The 18,299-nt window shown below is 46.8% G+C and overlaps 1 protein-coding gene across 1 annotated transcript in view; it reads left to right on the top strand.

Annotated features, from left to right (window-relative positions):
• The window catches only part of LOC149333221 (Na(+)/dicarboxylate cotransporter 3-like), a 43,799-nt gene extending 30,129 nt beyond the window's left edge, over positions 1–13,670 (top strand). The window contains exons 10-13 of the mRNA XM_089558592.1: positions 8,136–8,316; positions 11,389–11,550; positions 12,174–12,311; positions 13,287–13,670. Of these exons, the coding sequence (XP_089414718.1) occupies positions 8,136–8,316; positions 11,389–11,550; positions 12,174–12,311; positions 13,287–13,448 (643 nt within the window). The 3' untranslated portion in view covers positions 13,449–13,670. The remainder of the gene's footprint in view (positions 1–8,135; positions 8,317–11,388; positions 11,551–12,173; positions 12,312–13,286) is intronic.
• The last annotated feature ends 4,629 nt before the right edge of the window (positions 13,671–18,299 follow it).

The raw sequence follows: 18,299 nt of genomic DNA, 5'->3' as shown, positions 1-18,299 counted from the left end.
CGTTCAAAGGTTCATCTTATTGTAAGGATAGGCGCCGCGTGTACCCAGCCTCTGCAAAGGGACTGGGGAAAGCAAACGAACGCGTTCTACTTAGACTATTAACTAATACAATGCTGTGCCCGGCAGTATTAAAACACTTCGATCCCGCGTTCACTGGCAGGTGCAAACACTGTGGCGAGGTGGCTGACACCTACCACATGGTTTGGCCTTGTCAGCGCAACTCAGCTCTCTCCCCCCACCCAAACCCTTCCAGGGAGGAATGGGAGGCGGCCCTGCTTGGCTGCTCGAACCTTCAGGCCCAAAAGGCTTTGGTCAAGAGGGCTAAGCTGGCGGCTTCGACCAATTGGGTCCCGGAATAGGGACTCCACCCACTGCGGAGCTCTTTAAGAGAGCCTCACCTATTTTATTAAATAAAGGCTTTTCATCATCATCTCGACTCTGATGATTTTGAGGAAAGGAAGGGCGCATAAATGGTTCCTGGGTCAGTGGACGCTTCAATCACGCTTTGAGGCATGTGGAGGGGTGAGAGAGAGATGTGGGCTGCATGCATTAGCGCTGACAACGTTGTGGCAGACACGCGGCACTGTAGCAATAGGCTGCATTGTGACTTTCGCTTGCCTAACCAGGATTAGCTAAGCTAAGCCGACCCGCCGCGGTGGCTCAGTGGTTAGAGTGTTCGCCTACTGAACCGGAGTACCCGGGTTCGAACCCGACCGCAGCGGCAACGTTCCGATGGAGGCCAAACGCAAAAGGCGCCCGTGTGCTGTGCGATGTTAGTGCACGTTATAGGTCCCCAGGTGGTCGAAGTTATTCCGAAGACCTTCACTACGGCTCCTCTTCTTTCCTTCCTTCTTTCACTCCCTCCTTTATCCTGTGGTTCAGGCGTCCACCGAGATATGTGAGACAGACACTGCGCCACTTCCTTTCCTCAAAAACCAGTTTTTGAGCTAAGCACAAGCCGCTCATTTTAAGCCATACATCAACTTACATAATGCACTGAGGGCGTAGAGGTATAGCTTCATCCTCGTGTGTTGGAGAACCGTAGTTTGGATGCCGATTTCAGGGCAAGTTTCCATTCACAAAAATTTTAATGCGAAATCATTATATGGCTTATCGGCAAGGAAATCCGCTGGCGTTCACCAAAAGCACTGCTCCGAAATGCCCACAGTGACGTCTCCATCGTCTCGCATGACGTCAGCAGCAGTCTATAAGACAGTGACATTTAAAGCAGAGAAAAACGAAACTTCCTCCGTGGGTGCGGGGATTTGAGTCAAGGATCTTCAGACTGCGAAGCTAGCACGTAACTCGTAGGCCATAAAACCACGTCGCTTCTTGGCGAATAAGTGAATAGTGTATCCGTTTCCTTACGAGTGCATGCTAATGACTAGCTGTGTAGTTAGAAAAGGAATCTTTAATCAACCCCGCAACATAGCTCACGATGAGACTATGCTTTCGGATTCAAAGCGCGTCAGTAGACCTAAAGGGTACTGGGGCGGCTTTCGAATCAGCTAACCTTCTAGGGTTTTGAAGTAGTGTCATTGCTTATAACGTCTGTGAAGTTACTGTGAAGTTACTTTTTCGATTTTTCCCCAAAGGAGTAGCGCAATCACCAAATGAAAGCGCGTTGTTTAAATCTCCCGCGTCCCGCGCGAGCGCAAGAGAGAATAACAGCGGAGAGAAAAACCGCGTCGATGTCGGCCAACGGGACGTCACGTTGAGGAGACGGGGATACTTCGACGCTCCCGCGCGAGCTTTCAGCCAGCGTTGTGCCTCGTACTGTGTGCGTTGTGCCTCGTACTGTGTGCGTTGTTCCTCGTACTGCGTGCGTTGTGACGTACAAAGCGTGTCAGCCGACGTTGAGCGTCAGGTTCAACACGAGGTACTGCTCTGCGTTCGTGCCCACGAACAACTACGGCCGCGACTGTGTCGTCTTCCACTGTTTTACACAACATCATAAGCTCGCAGCGGGAGCGCTCGCTGCTGTGACGAGGTAGAATTAAAGCGGACTAAAGCAAGCGTAATCTGCTCGATGCACTTTCGTCAGAGCGGCTGCATGCAGAGCTTGTCCTTACGTGATCTCTAAAGATTTCTGTCAAAAAGGCACGGCTGAACCATTACAAAGTTCTTTCGATTTTCTCGCGAATGAGATGCGTGTCGCCATTGCCAAGTGCCTCTTCTAAAAGTACAAACATGCTCGCTTAGGCCGTGCAGAAACCTTACAGAGGCTCAAGCATGTGTCGCTCTCCTCAGCTTAGGCGCGGCCAGACCACCTGAGGCGGGCTCAGCAAGGCTCGGTTAGTGATTTTATACTCGGTTCGACATGTCCAAGCAAGCAAGCAAAGCAAAGCACAACAAAGCAAAGCAAGCAATCAAGCATCGGAGCTCTTCATATGCGGCATCTCGTTTAATCGCAGCTAAGCGATCAAAATGAAAGCGTTCGACAGATGTCTGTCTGATTTAGGATGCAAATTTAGGATGCAATTTAGGATGCAAGAGAAATGAACGCCAACCAAGTTTTTGCTTAAAAACCCAATGTTTCGCAACCTTACTCGGTTTCTTCATCAAGTTGTGGCAGCGGGCGAGTTGCAGCTTGGCTTTAAAACACGCATAATAGTTGACCACCAGACCACAGAACCTAAACTGCACATCTAGGAAGACGAACGTTTCCGAGGCAGCGATTAATATTTTCTGGCACCTGCCGAACGCGCCACGAGTGAAGCAGCAGCCTTGTGCGCGTATTTGGCTTTATTGGTTTCCAGCGTACGATTGCTTCACTATCCTGTGGTCACATGCCTCGCAGTGCTAGGCCACTGCGCTACGCTCATTTTGACATGCACTTTGTCCTGCTTCATCATTTCCTCGAAATGCTTTCTTGCCCCAGCCCATAACGCCGTGCACTGAGAACAGGATTTTTTGTACTCAACGCTTTGGGCCTTTTCTTTTGGATGACGCTCTTTCGTGCGAGCCAGGATACGTCCGGTGGTGGTAATTGACTTGAGTATTGTTCGCACCCCTTCCTTTCCGAGAATACGAGCCGAGGTTGTGCTGGAACTTTTTACGCATGGAATGCATATGCGTCTTTCACGATGGCGTATGCATGTGCTAGGCGTAGAATTTTTTGCTTGCGTCTTTCTTGATTTCAGGTGATACGCAGAATGAACAAACTGTGGTATCCTTTTCTTTGGAGGTCAGTGAAAAAATAGTCGCCATATTCGCTTTTACAACGCCACAGAAATCTTAGCTCAAAGCTGAGCTGGAGCGCGCATCGGCAGCTTCTCCAGTCCTCAAAGTGTCGTCACGACCTCTTGACCAATCACGGGCGGCGGCGCGCCGCACGGTGTGCCCCGCGGCATAGGCCGCATATTTCTGCTAAAAAGGTAATTCGCGCTTGGTATTGATTCATTTGGGTTCGATAAAACTATAGGACGCCGCTGCAAGCCCGATTAATAAAAGTGCTTCAGTCTCCCTTTAAGTGCCCTCCGAAATTATTCTCGCTGTACTGGGAAAGAACCCTAGTATCGGCCGCCCGTGCTCATCCTAGTTCAGTGGTTTCCGTTTTCCACGCTCGAGCCCGCATGGCTTTACAACTGCACCATGCCGCCCTCAGTGGTTTTGTCCGATTACGCAAATACGACACACGAACTCATTAACTGGGATGCCTTTCGCGCTGCACGCACCGCCCTCCCAGACACTCCCATCGCAGACATCGATGCATGGGTGCAGTCACTCAAGCATGATGTTCACCACAACACGCGACACATTGAAACTACAACCGAAACACCTACCCTTGACACACGCCTAGCCCACCTCTGGGAGGCTTATCACAGCATCCTGGTACGCTGGAAAGGCAACAAACACAACAGAACGCTTAAGAAGCGGCTGGCCGCGCTGCAGACACAAATCCAACAGCACTCTGAGGAGCTCTGTCGATCCAACTGGGGACAGATATGTGACGGCATCGCCGGAAACCTGTCCAGCAAACGTGCATGGCAACTCCTCCGACACCTCATTGACCCCACACGCACCAAATCAGCAGCACAGCACCACGTGACACGCCTCACACATGAACACATTGACGATCCCGACACCCTTTCAGACACACTTCAAACCATGTACACATCTCCAGGCGCCCCTACACCTCTACCCCACTACACAGGACAACCAAACCCCACACTCGACACCGACATCACGGAGACGGAAGTCAGAGCGGCCCTCCTGATTCTCCGCGTCAACTCCGCATGCACCTGGTGCAGACCAAATCACAAACTCCATGCTCCGTAATCTGGATGACCGATCGATCACCCACATTACGAAATACTTCAACCAGTGCTGGAGGGAGGGTAACCTCCCGCACTCCTGGCGCCACGCGAAGGTAATATTTATACCCAAACCCAATTTATACCCAATAAGCTGGCCATAGTAGTATATTTAGACATATCAAAAGCTTTCGATACGGTTGATCACACAATACTACAACAGAAATTGGAAACCTACGGTTTAAGAGGGAAAATTTGTGATCTAATTAGAAGCTATTTTACAGGACGGAAACAATATGTTGTCGTGAACAATTTAGCCTCACTACCACAAAGCATTAATCTAGGTGTGCCCCAGGGCTCCGTGCTTGGGCCGCTGTTCTTTTCCCTGTATATTAATGACCTTCCATCAATGCTGAAATATTCGAAAGCTGTAATATATGCCGATGACACTGCATTACTTTTTACAGGGGAAAATTTAGAGGCACTTAAATGTATAATTAATGAAGAGCTTAGTGAAGTTTCGCAGTGGTTTAAAAGTAATCGGCTAACCCTTAACACTGAGAAAATAAAGTACACCGTGTTTCACTCGCGCAGGAATAACATGAACTACGAACATATATCTCTAACTATCGACAACACGACTCTGCTGAGGGTGCCTCAATACAAGTATCTTGGTGTCCTGTTCGCGTCTGATATGCACTGGAAAGAACAAATTAATAATATTTGCTCCAAATTAGCCTATGGTTGTCATGTTTTACTAAAGGCCAGGGACTGCTTTGATCTTCCAATTCTACGCATTCTGTATTTCGCCTTTGTGCACAGTCAATTATCTTATTGCCTGGAAGCATGGGGTGGTACATATAAAACATACCTAGAACCTGTTTCTCGCCTTCAAAAACGAGCTATTCGTATGATAACTTATTCAAATAATACATACCCCAGCAGGCCACTCTTTCAGCAGCTTCGTATCTTACCCCTATCAATGGCATATAAACTGAAGATAGCTGAAATAGTAAACAATGTAATAAAATCTAACAACCCCCTGCCCCTTAGTTTATTTAGATTACCAATGAAACAAACAAGAGCTGCAACTAACAATTTATTTAATTTACCACCTTGTTACAATATGTACGGCCGGAGACTCCTAGAACAAAGCGGAGCCCATGTGTGGAATGAAATCCCGAATGAAGTTAAAGAAAAAAATAACTTTTCGGCATCTTTAAAACACTATTTAATTACCATGGAAATGTAGGAATGAATTGAATTGTGCGTGTTAATCTTGAAGTTTTTTTTTATTTTACACGGTCTGCAGTAATATTGTACTTGTTTTGTATTTGGACCCCTCACTAGCCGTAAAGGCTATGGGTCCAAACAAGTTTGTGTACTGTTTCTGAGAATAAATAAAGAAAAAATTAAAAAAAACACTCAGCATTCAAAACCTTCGCCCGATTTCGCTAACCTCATGCCTCGGGAAGCTACTCGAGCATGTTGTGTTAGCGAGACTCACAAGTCACATGGCGGACAACAATCTCTACCCGCATAGCATGGTGGGATTCCGCCCTCATCTATCCGCACAGGACGCCATGCTGCAACTCACACACGACTTTTTTGACCCGCTTCTTCCAGGTCACACCAAGGCAGTCTTAGCTTTGGATCTCTCCAAAGCTTTTGATCGCATTGAACATCAGGCGATCATGACTGCTCTATCCCCATTGAATGTGGGTGTGCGCACGTACGCCTACATTCAAGCATTCCTGACTGACCGCACGGCTGAGATACACTTCGGCCCTCTGTCTTCCACCTCCTACACACTTCAGAGTATCGGCACCCCTCAAGGGTCCGTCCTTTCCCCCTTTCTCTTTAACATTACCCTCATCCCCCTCGCCCGAAAATTGGCCACTATTCCCCACCTGAAGCACACTCTTTATGCCGACGATATCACCCTGTGGACCACCCACGGCAGTGACGGCGACATAGAGAACACCTTACAGGAAGCAGCCACCCTCACCTAAAATTACGCACGGACCATCGGACTGTCTTGCTCCCCAGAGAAGTCCGAACTGCTGCTCATGCGGCCTAAGGACCACCGCTGCCCCCGCTCCCCCATTGCCATTGAATTGAATGGTTACCCGGTACCTGAGGTTGGCACCCTCCGTGTATTGGGCCTGCACATCCAGAACGACGGCAAAAACACCACTACCCTCAAGAAACTCAAGCAGGTTGCAGGCGCGATATCGCACCTCATCCGCAGGGTTTCGGGACATCATAGAGGCATGAAGGAGCGCGACCTATGTCGCCTCATTCATGCCTTTGTCCTCAGCCGTGTACTGTACACTACCCCATACTTACAACTATCCAAACTTGACATAAACGCATTGGATGCTTTGATTCGCAAGGCATTCAAGGTAGCACTTCATCTTCCCCTCAACACCCCCACAGACAGATTACTAGGCCTGGGCCTCCACAACACGATCGGGGAACTGCTGGAGGCGCACCGACAAGCCCAATACATCAGGCTCACAAAAACTTCCACAGGTCGGTATATCCTGGACTCCCTGGGAATCAGAATACCGGCCAACGACCCAACCCTCCTCGCCATCCCACTATCCCTTCACCGAGAGCTTCTCATCAGGCCGCTCCCGAGGAATATGCACCCGTCCCACCATGAGCAGCGCCGCAGAGCCCGTGCGAAGGCCCTCCATCGAGCGTACGGCCCCGAGCCGGACGGCGTATGGGTGGACGCTGCCTGCACGGGTGATGAAGCGACAGTAGCTGCGGTGGACTCCTCTTCTCCACCCACCTCACACTACCTCTCCCTCCAGACACGTCCTCAGAAGCTGCAGAGGAAGCCGCCATGGCACTTGCTATCACCCGCACGGAAGCCCGGTATATTTTAAGTAACTCTAAAACTGCGATTCTAAATTTTGCTCGAGGTCGAGTTCATGTCCCTGCTTTTGACATACTGGACTCGCCCGATGCGCCCCCGCCCCGCCAAGTGGAGCTGATATGGGTGCCTGCGCACTCCGGGAATCCCGGAAACTAGGCCGCCAACCTTTTAGCCCGAGGTTCTTTAAACCGGGCTCAGGTGGCCTCGGATCGGAGATTCACGAAGGATCGCATGCACTCATTCAGTGAACTGACCCAGGCATACAGAGCCTCTCGCCAGCTCTACCCCCCGCCCCACCCCTCCCTAGATAACAGACACGCAACACTCTGGCGCAGATTACAAACACATACTCTGCCCTCGCCCCTTACCCTGACTATCATCCCTCCTTCCCCACTCCTGCTTGCGCCCTATGCCCAGAACCCTTCGCGTCTTCCCTCCACATCCTTTCCCTCTGCCCGGAGGACCCTCCCCCGCGGGACCTAGAGAACCTCAAGACCTGGGAGGACTGGGAGACCCTGCTGCGCTCGGAGGACCCGGCCGTGCAGACCATCGCCACCGGCCGTGCTGCCAGTGTTATGGACCTTCGGAACATAAACACTTGAGTGCAGTGTGGTCGTGCGGGGACCCTGGGGCGTGCCCCGAATTCCTGTAGAAATAAAGTTTCTCTCTCTCTCTCTCTCTCTCTCTCCGATTACGGTCGTCCGTAACTTCACTGCACAACAAAAGAGTACGACGAGAAGAACGCGACTCTTTGTGTGAATATGGGTGTTGCATACTTCGAGCTACAATCGGCAATGTCTTGAAATATCTGCCTCAGATCTGATCAAATCAATCAGGGAGAAAATGCTTGATATTGAAAGTACGCAATCTTTAGACATTCTTTTGCATAGTATATATATATATATATATATATATATATATATATATATATATATATATATATATATGCATACACACACTAAAAACACCACCCGCCTTTTTTCCAACTGCAGAAGGCCCAAGGATGCCACGGCAGTCATGATACCTGTGGTCCTACTCTTCATGATCCCAGCCAAGCCCTGGGAGGGTGCCAAGAGCCCTTCCTTACTGTCCTGGCAAATAGTGCAAGCCAGGCTGCAGTGGAGCGTCATCTTGCTCATCGGTTGCGGTTTTGCTGTCGCTGAAGGAATGAAGGTGAGGAGTATACGTTTCTTCCAGTAAGCTCTACATAACGCGCTTTTAACATTCTGTCAGAATCGCTTTTAACCCTCTGATTCAAAGCAATAGAAAGGTTCTCAACACGAAAAGATCCACTCCCAAGGAGAATCAAAGGACCGTTCTCTGAACACCGACATCGTAAGGTTATCTAAAATAATCTTTTCGCGGCACGAGAAAGTTTAACGCCATTACTTGAGTGTGACACTAGGCATTCACGTGCGGACGCTGTATCACAATCCGGCAATTGTCGACAAAAGATGTCAACATGAATCCCTTGAAGTGAGGTTCTGTAACAGAAGCGTCCTCGTAACGATACAACTGGACACGTGACGCAGCATAAAATGCTGCTCTGAAGGCAGCATTTTCCATTAAGGCGCCAAAAGACTCATACTTAGTGAAACGCGTCTAATAGCACACTCGCGCTTGGTAATGCTGTGCGGTCAGCCAGAGATTTGTTAATAATACAGTGCTACGCATCATAATCCTGCATGTAACGCTCAGAAAAATCGGCAAGGTAAATGCGCGCAGCATAGCAAGCTCCGAGTTTTTCCCAAGCCTGGAATCTCTATAGCCATCGCATCGAAGCATGCTGGGCGCAATGACCCCGCGCAGTAGTCGCTGGGCGTGTTAAGCTACGCCTGCACAACGAGTTCCGGTGCCTCTAAATTCGGCCACTCCACCGTTCTCTTAAAACAAGACCATAGACAAAAAGTTGAGTGACGGTTCCTTGAATTTCCCTGCCAGTTACGTCTTTGATATTGATGCTTGGTAGTTTTCAGCAGTCGCTGAATTATCCATCATCATCATCAGCAGCAGCAGCAGCAGCAGCAACAGCAGCAGCAAACTGCCTATGCCCACTGCGTGGCAAAGGCCTCTCCCATATCTCTCCAGTTAACCCTGTCCTTCGCCAGTTGCGGCCACCGTATCCCCGCAAACTTCTTACTCTCATCCATCCTCAGACTTTCTGCCGCCCTCTGATAAGCTTACCTTCTGTTGGAATTCACTCCGTCACCCTTAAGCACCAGCGCGTATCTTGCTTCGCATTACATGCCCTGCCCAAGCCCATTTCTTCCTCTTAGAGCTAAACAAAACTGCGCGAAGTCGACGGGACAAAAGAAAGGCACGAATACACACACACAAAGCGCAGTGCTTCCAACTGACTTTATTTTGTAAAAGCAGGGTGCTTATAAAGGCAATCACAGCAAACTAGGAGACAAGCAGAAGCAACGTGCGAACGGAAGTGACAGAGTCAACAAGACCACGTGTGAATTACGACGCATGAAAAGTTCAGATGTGTCCATCTAAGAAATTGATTTCGTGACATGAAAGAGATAAAGAAGGGGCGCTAACACACTTATCACCCCTTTTAGAAATGAAATAGGCCTCGATAACTTCTCTTTCGGTTTTTGTTTTGGCCTTTGAAAGTAACTTTGTTGTTTCCAGGTAAGGATAACAGTTTTTGGTGTCGCAGCTCTTACAGTGCAACGGTAGATTGCTGCCAGTGCCACTGCTAAGGGATCGCCTATGCTCTAAAGCGCGTTCATTAAAACAACGGCCAGTCTGGCCTATGTAGGAACGACCGCATGACAAAGGTATTTCGTAAACAACTTCGGAAACACATTTTGTAAACTTGTCCCGGTGGTTCTTCTTGCAAGTGGTTCTTCTTGCGGTGGTTCTTCTTCCTCTTGATTTCGACTAGGTTGTCATTGACCCGCGTTTGTTCCCTCACCCACTCTGCCCGCTTCCGATGTCTTAACGTTAAACCTTTAATTTTTCTTTCCATAGCTCGCGGCATTTTCCTTGACTTTAGCTGTACCCTATTCTTTAGCCTGCACGTCTCTGCCCCATATGTGAGCAGCGGTAAAATACAGCCGTTCCATACTTTTCTCTTGAGAGATATTGGTAAACTGTCATTCATGGTCTGAGAGATCCTGCCATACGCTCTCCACTCCATTCTTGTTCGTGGAAAAGGATCTAGTCCTTACATTTTTGCTAGCTGTACTTTGGTATATACTTCTAGATTTTGAAGAAGATTAAACTGTCTTTCCTCCTGCCATCCCAAACTCCTCCGAGACAGCGTCCTCATAAATCATCTGATTGTTAGAAAAACACATTTTCTTTTGTCTGCGAGAGTATTGTCAGAACAAGACTATTCGGGGTTGCCTGCGCAAGGGATACATTTGCTTTATTTCTTTGTTGTTTTCTGGAATGACTATATATATTATGAAGCAGAATGGAAAGTCGAGCGTGTTGGTATACGTTCATTTTGGGTGGAAAAACAGCGTGAAAGGGACGGAAGACAAAGATGAAGCGCTCGTCCGTGTGGTTTCTTCATCTTTGTCTTCCGTCCCTTTCCCGCTGTTTTTCCACTCAATCACCCGGTTCTGCCGCGGCAACCATACCGATTCCGCTAATTTCTTAGGCGGATATTACAAGCCATTTACGCCTCTGCAGGAGGGTACTCCCGGGACCCGCCAAGGGTCTCGACAGAACCGAAGAGTGCCACCTCAGACGGCTCCAAAGCGGGTCTTTCTTAAATCCCGCCGCACTAAAACACGTGGACCCGACATTAACGGGCAGGTGCAAATTCTGCGGGCAGTATGCGGACCTATACCGCATGGTGTGGGCCTGCCAGCTAAATACAAATAAAACAGTTATAAATCAGCCAACTAGGGAGGACTGGGAGACGGCCCTGTCCAGCTCGGACCTGGAGGCCCAGCGGGCCCTGGTCCAGAGAGCACGGGCAGCGGCGGCAGCCAATGGCGTCCCGGAATAGGGACTGCCACCCAGGTCAACATCCATCCACAGCTTCCCTTCCCAATTCAATACAGTGCTGCAATAAATTTTTCTCCTCCTCTTCCTCCACCCAAAATGATATATTATGAACCCGGAATCTCAAGACCAGAAATTTCGCTTCGTGCCCTCTACAAATGTCCTAATTCTAGCGAAAATGTTTTTTTTTAAACGGTTCAGGAACTTAATATCTTACTGCTGTCTCAGGAAGCGCATGCTACAAAAAGTAATGCTCTCTTTTGCTTGAATGTGCAGGTTTCGGGACTGTCGCAACTCCTGGGCCAGGAACTCACGAGCTTGGGTCATCTGCCTCCTATCCCACTCATGATATGCCTGAGCATCGTCGCTTCTTTCTTGTCGGAGCTCGTCAGCAACTCTGCAGCCTGCGTCGTTCTCCTGCCTGTTTTCGCTAATTTGGTGAGATGTCAACTGTTGTGTTCATGTGTACAGTCCGGCAAAGAACGCTTGATCCGCAAGAAAAGTAAATGTGGGCAATGACATTGAGTTGCCAACCATAGAAATGCTAAATTAGTTTATCTCCACGCCATGCTTCATTCCTTTGCAAACTTGATTCACTTAGAACAGTGCAAGACCTCCTAGGGTCAATGCACCAGCGGATATAAGGGAACTGAATGAAGCGCAGGATGGAGAGCTTACATAAAACAAATAAACGAATTCATCTATACCATTATCAAGCTATGATTTATTTTTCATTATTTCATTCGCTGCCTGTGTTTGCATTGTATTGGAGTACGAGCTTCATGCGGTCATTTGTTGTAGTTTTTTGTCTGCTGTAAACATCATTGAGTGTTTGTATATTGTATTCCATTGTACACCACAAATGAAGAAAACAGAAAACGTTCGGACCACTACGACGGTTATTTATGCATAAATTTGATGTGATTGTTTTGACTAATAATTATAAATACAAGGATTGAGTATAACGTTATATTGCGATGTGAACCAAGAGGAGGGCATGTTTCTACTTACTGCAAACGCGGAAATTTCCGACAATGATCTTTCATTTTTTTTCTTTTCAGGCTCAGGACCTTAAGATTAGCCCACTGCTGCTGCTGATCCCAACCACACTAGCAACCAACTATGCTTTTCTGTTGCCCGTGGGCACGCCAGCCAACGCAATGGTCTACGAGCACGGTCGGCTGACCTTGATGGAGATGGTATGGCCACTTGAGAACACATAAAAGGAGACTGCATTTGTGTTAAAATGAGAACTAATTTTCAGTAGCTTTCGTCGCTTTACCAACCAGAAGGAACGCCTCTTCTGAAGGGCCAAGAAGGAGATTTTGTACCAATAGCCCATATTTTTTTCTCTGCCACTCTTGGAGGCTACAGTATTTCTTTTTACTAAAGGACCAACAACCTACAAAGTTTAGCAAACCAGACATCGAATACTGTTCCTGGCGCTCACCTCTTCCCCCCCCCCCCCCCCCCACCCTTCCCCGCTCCGGTCCAATATAATTGCGATCGTAAGAAAAACAATTCAGATGAAAGTGCCCAAGCCCAAGCGGTCAATCCATGTTTTTAGTTTCCTGTGTGTTCAACTCCCTGTTTTGCTCGCGCTTTCTTATTGAGAGATGCAACAACTATAGCCCAACCAGAAGTTTTTCCTTAGACCTAAATTAAAGACTCGCAAAGAGCTCACTTCACACATATTCGGTAGGTGAACGTCCTTCACTTTTCATTCTTGCTCGTGCAACTGCGCTCATGAAAATACTAAGACTCGGGCGTTTTTGCGTTTATTCTGCATCAAAACTCTATTGGAAAACAAGCCAGCAAGCTATTTCATGCTCGACAGCAGATTGTCACATCACTTATCTTCTAAGCGGGAGTATTGAAGGAGTACACGTCCTAGCCCTCCACTACGAAGTCTATTATGCTAACCCTCGTAGCGGTAAACCGCGCGTTCCACTCACCATCGCGTCAAATACAGATATATTCGTTTGTTTTCCTATTAGCTGTATTTTTACCCTTGGGGGGTTTTGTCTCCAATTTGAGCACGTGTTCGGCATTTAAACTCTTTATTGCGCATTAAATACGTAAATAAACCACAGAATAGGAAACTGCGCTTGGGAATGTTCTCTACAGAAAACTAGATCATCACTGCCATATGTAACATCTTGTTTAACTTCCAGGTCATTCCAGGAGCCTTGGTTAAGACCATCACCATGGTTGTCACTGTTGTGGTGACATGTGTACTCGGTGACCCGATATTTGGCATGTTCCAAGAAGCGAAATGGGCGGCACCCGTGATCACGGAGGATCTCAACACTACCATCATTCCAGACCTCAGCTAGCCGTTTCAAAAAGCCTCGTAAGAAGTGTGCGTGCAAACGTGAGACATCGCGCTGAGCGCTGATGCTTTCGGTTTTTGGCAACAGTCACTCATTTGCCAAAGATCGGCACCCAATTTCTAATCTTTTTATTCGGATACATTAGGGGCAGTCAGTATTTATCAAGCGCGGTTTTATTGAAAGCAAAATGAAATGTTGGTCCTAATAAAGTTATTTCTAACGAAACGCCCCTGGTGGGACATTACAACTTTAGTCATTGTGGATTTCTTGGTGAATAATGCCCTGCTCTGTATCAAGGTCACCACGAACCACGTTGTCACACACGATGGCTGCTTAAACAATAATGTGTACAAGAAGTAACACATTCAATGATACCCACAATAAAATTAGAACACACATTAAAGGACGCTAATTTTGCGCGGTGGTCTTTGTTCAAAAACCATGGCAGGTCATGTGATCGTTCTTAACATTCAAGGCTTCCAGCACGGCTTTCACGAAAGGTGCAATGCATGGAACGTTGTTTGCTATTTCAGACCTTTCCTTTCACTAAATTGCTTTCTCTCACTTTCTCTACACAACATCAGTTTGAGGGTTGTTTAGATGGATAATTGTTTCCAAAATATCCTGGATATGAAGAGTTTTTTTTTCTTTTTTAAGGAGTCATTCCCCTTGACAAGAACTAACAAAAACATGGCAGTTTTTTATCCGCTTAAATTGTAAAACTATCCACACTGCTATATGATATGCTTTAGATGTCAGTTAGAGGAACTGTATGTATACACCACCATGCGCTGAAAATTAGGAAAATACACTGGTCAATGTCAGCGTGCAAACTTTTAATTTGGCTCCTTTCAATGTTAAACTCTAATTTTGACTACGTTTTGGTCCAACAACTTAATTAGTGCTGGACTAATTTATGATCTGTTTATGAAAATAATGCTTAAAATGATTGTAATGTTAATTGATAGGAAAACAATTGAAACATTCATTGTGTGCTATCAGGAGCACAGTGACACTTCACCAACACCAGCAACTAAATGTGAGTAGCAGGCTTCTGTCACAAGCCATTACGTGACAGCCTTCTTTTCTTCAGTTTGCTCTTCTGCAGTATGAAAGTCAGCTGGCTGGAATGAATGACATGTAGAATTTATATTACTTAACTGTACCATCCGACATGATTAGTTGGAAAATGGTAGACGCGCAGGATACAATAGGGCAAACCCTCGTCCTGTCGTTTCCTGTCTACGTCTGTCATTTCGCTAGTTATAGTGAATAACAACTTGCCCAACTCAACACTTTAATGTTAAGCGTCGTAAGGAGCATCCCTGCTTCCTCCCGGATGTGGCTATTGATCTCTTCGTTATTGCCGTCTTCTGGGTTCGCATCTTCCGCCGATATCCTCATTATCTGCACAGCCGATCCGAAAGTAGCGCTGCACAAGGAATAAGTGAAACCATGCTCGAAAAAGTTCGAACTAGGAAGTTAAAACTCACAAATAAGCTCTGACAAGTGTAGTTGTCTCACTGTGATTTGATATCACAGATTTTCGGATGGGTTTTACAGGAGTAGCAGTGCACCTTTCTTTATCGCATTTTTTCCAAAGAAAGATGTATGAATTGGTTCGCCAACACGGCATAATTTGTCTTTGTTACAGCTTCTGCATTTGGCTAATTTCAAAGGAAGTCCATCATATTTTCCATGAAAACTTTGTCCTTGGGTAAACGTTTTCAAAATAAAAAAAAATAAGAAGTGATTTTTCTGCGCAATTAGGATCAGTCACTCTTCTGTCTATGGCAAAAGCTGACTAAGCGGTCGATGCTCTCCTGCACCTACTCAATAAGCGAACTGCGAAGAACAGATACCTGCAATATTATCTCGGCATCATAAGACTACTTTTGTGCTGTCTACCTAGTAGGAAAATTTTCGCCAAAGCTCTTATCACGTGGCCTCACTGTGAACCTCACAAGTGTAAAATAGTAGCCCAACTTTTAAACTATCGTAGCGTTGAGAAAATTATTCTTGTGAGCTGATGCTCCTGCGTCCAAAAACAGGCCTGACGGCCTGTATAAGGAAGATGTTCATCGTTCAAGTTTTTTTGGCGCTGCGTTCGGCAATACGTTTCTGTGTAGAGTTAAGCATATCAGTGAAGAAAAATTATAGCACACCTGTCAGTGCAGGTGAACTAAAAATTCACAGGGACATCTAATTGCGTTGTGTGTTGTCAATGTCATAGCACTAGAAGCTGTCGGTGTCTTCGACGGAAGTCACGTCCCTTCTGCAGAACAAATGGGAATAATCCACTCTGGTGACGCCGCTTTCCTCCAGCCAATGGGAATTATATGTTCTGGTAACTTCCCTTTCCTCCACTCAATGAGCGAACTTTATGACTCAGGACATATTTTTTCTCGATGAGGATTTTAATGTTGTCGCGTTAAAATCCGGCCCGACACAATGGACGAACTGCACTTCAGTTCTATTACAATTTGCTCTTCCTTTCGTTCCTTATGATGGATCAAGCAAGCAGCACTTTTAACAAGCAGCAATTTTTAACACGAGAGCGTTAAGGCTCTCGTGTTAAAAATTCTGGATAAAGCCGCGCAATGGAAGCACGCCATAAAAACGATACTATTCCGTAAAATGACGCAAGATAAAAGTTGGTGAAATGGCGAGAAATGGCGAGAAATGGGTGAATCTGAAACAAAAGACAGGGATTCGCAGACATGTACGGAAGCCCACAGCGCACAAAAAGCGTCAACACTGATAAAAGTTAATGGAGAATACCTCAGTAACCTCCGAATTGCTGACGACATATTCTTGCTAAGTAACTCAGGGAGTGAACTGAAAAGCAATGTCGGGGACCTAGAGAAGCAATTCAGAACTGTGGATCTAAAATTGTTATGAATAAATTTAAAACAATGGTCAGTGCTCTCGGATGGGCTCAATAATACGATAGGTAGCGAAACGTTTGGAATGGTGAGGAAATTAATCTACTTAGATCAGCTAGTGACTACAAACCCATACAACGAAAGTGAAATAACTAGGAGAATAGCATTGCGATGAGGCGCATTTCGCGGGTACTCGAAGGTCATGAATAGCAGCTTACATGTATCCGTCCAGAAGAAAGTGCACAACAGTTGTATCTTAGCAGCACTTGTCTATGGGATAAAGTAGAAGGCTAACCAAAAGACTTGAAATTCAGTTCTGGAGCGCGGCGAACTATGGAGACGAATATGATAGGTGCAACATTAAGGGACAACGATACAACAGAGTGGGTGAAGAAACAAACAAGAGTTAATTACATCTTTGTAGAAAACCCGAAGAATAAATGGCCATTGGGAGTGCATGTTATGTGAAGGCAAGATAGTCAATGTTCCTCAGGCTAAGTGAATGTATTACACGAGAGAGCAAGCATAGGAGGGGGATGGTAGAGATTTCTGTTAGCTGATGAGGTTAGGAAATTTTCGGGGATAAAGTGTACGCAGCTGGCGAAAAAAAAACGGATTGATTGGGGAAATATAGGAAAGGCCTTTGTACTGCACCGGTTAGGCGATTGACGATGGTGACGACCGAAGTGTTTACAAGCGTACAGAATGCTTGGAAGTATACATGGGCCTCTGTATGAGAGAAAAAGAAAAGGTATTTCGCATCTCATGCGCGGTAGGGCGGTTAAAATGGTTGGGCTGAGGCAGCAGCTGGACGCGGTGTAGCGTTTGCCTAACACGTGGATGATATCATCGTTGGGAAAACAAAAACGAAAGAAACCAAAACTGGTAGCGCTTGCACAGACTACTGGGTCCGCACGGACTTCAGACCGTTCCACTGCGCGATTGCTTAAAAAGACAAAAAGCGAATAAACAGACCGGTCGGTGGAGTTGCGTGCCAAGTGTTTCGCGCACGCTAACGAAATGATATTCCATTGCACAACCATGCTTGCCGCATGGAAAGGCCGGTCCTTGACGCGAAAGCATCAGAAAAGCTGTTTAAGGCCAAACAAGCCAACAGTTTTCAAAAGGCGCCTCCCGCGCTAACGAAACCATTGGCACTGCAGCCGCTGGAAAATTGCAGCACGCCCCCGGAGTCAGCGAAATGAAATCATGCGGCCCTCTGGGAGGGTCACTGCCAGTGAGAGTACGCGCGCATGCAATGTTCTACTTTCTACTGTTCATACCTGTACAGTATCATGCTCCTGCAAAATATACGAAGTTCAGTAGCTGAACAGTTATTATGGGAAGTGCGGAACAACCCCTAAAAGCACCAAAAGAAGACTAGCGTTGCAGTTATGACATGACATGAAAGTTTAAGCGCAGAACAAGATGAGGACGGTGAAGAAAGACGAGTGACACACGGACGCTGACGATTTCAGCCCCCGACTTGCCTATATATTCCGCTATGTGGGTTATCACAGACACTTTTCGCCTAGCGCGTAACGCGGCCGCCGCTGCGTACGCTCTGATGGTCCCTACGGAAACATGACGCCATCTGGTGCACTCGGGGCGATCCGGGCATGCGCAGTGACGGCTGACGGTAAGCGGTAGCGATAGCGGTACGCGCTATGTAAAAAGTAAATAAATTAATGAAAATAATAATAAATAATAAATAGTAAAGTAATACGTTTTTGCAAGTTAGATCTCATGTGTCACCTGTTTCTTCACTGTCCTCGACTGGTTGTGCGCCACAACTTTCGTACCAAAGATGGCAACTAGCAGGTGCGCTATGAACCACTCAGCTGACCTGTGGGTCCTCACCATCCAGGTGCTCAAGGGGTTCAATCAGGAATCGGATCAGCTTTCAATCTTTTATTGCAGCAACGGGAAAAGGCGTGCTTAGTGCCCGCGGCTGCTGCACGCACAATTG

This window comes from Amblyomma mixtum, chromosome 8, assembly GCF_055824585.1.
Source record: "Amblyomma mixtum isolate Tamu chromosome 8, ASM5582458v1, whole genome shotgun sequence".
In the NCBI taxonomy this organism is placed as follows: domain Eukaryota; kingdom Metazoa; phylum Arthropoda; class Arachnida; order Ixodida; family Ixodidae; genus Amblyomma; species Amblyomma mixtum.
This window is presented reverse-complemented; position numbering and strand designations above follow the sequence as displayed.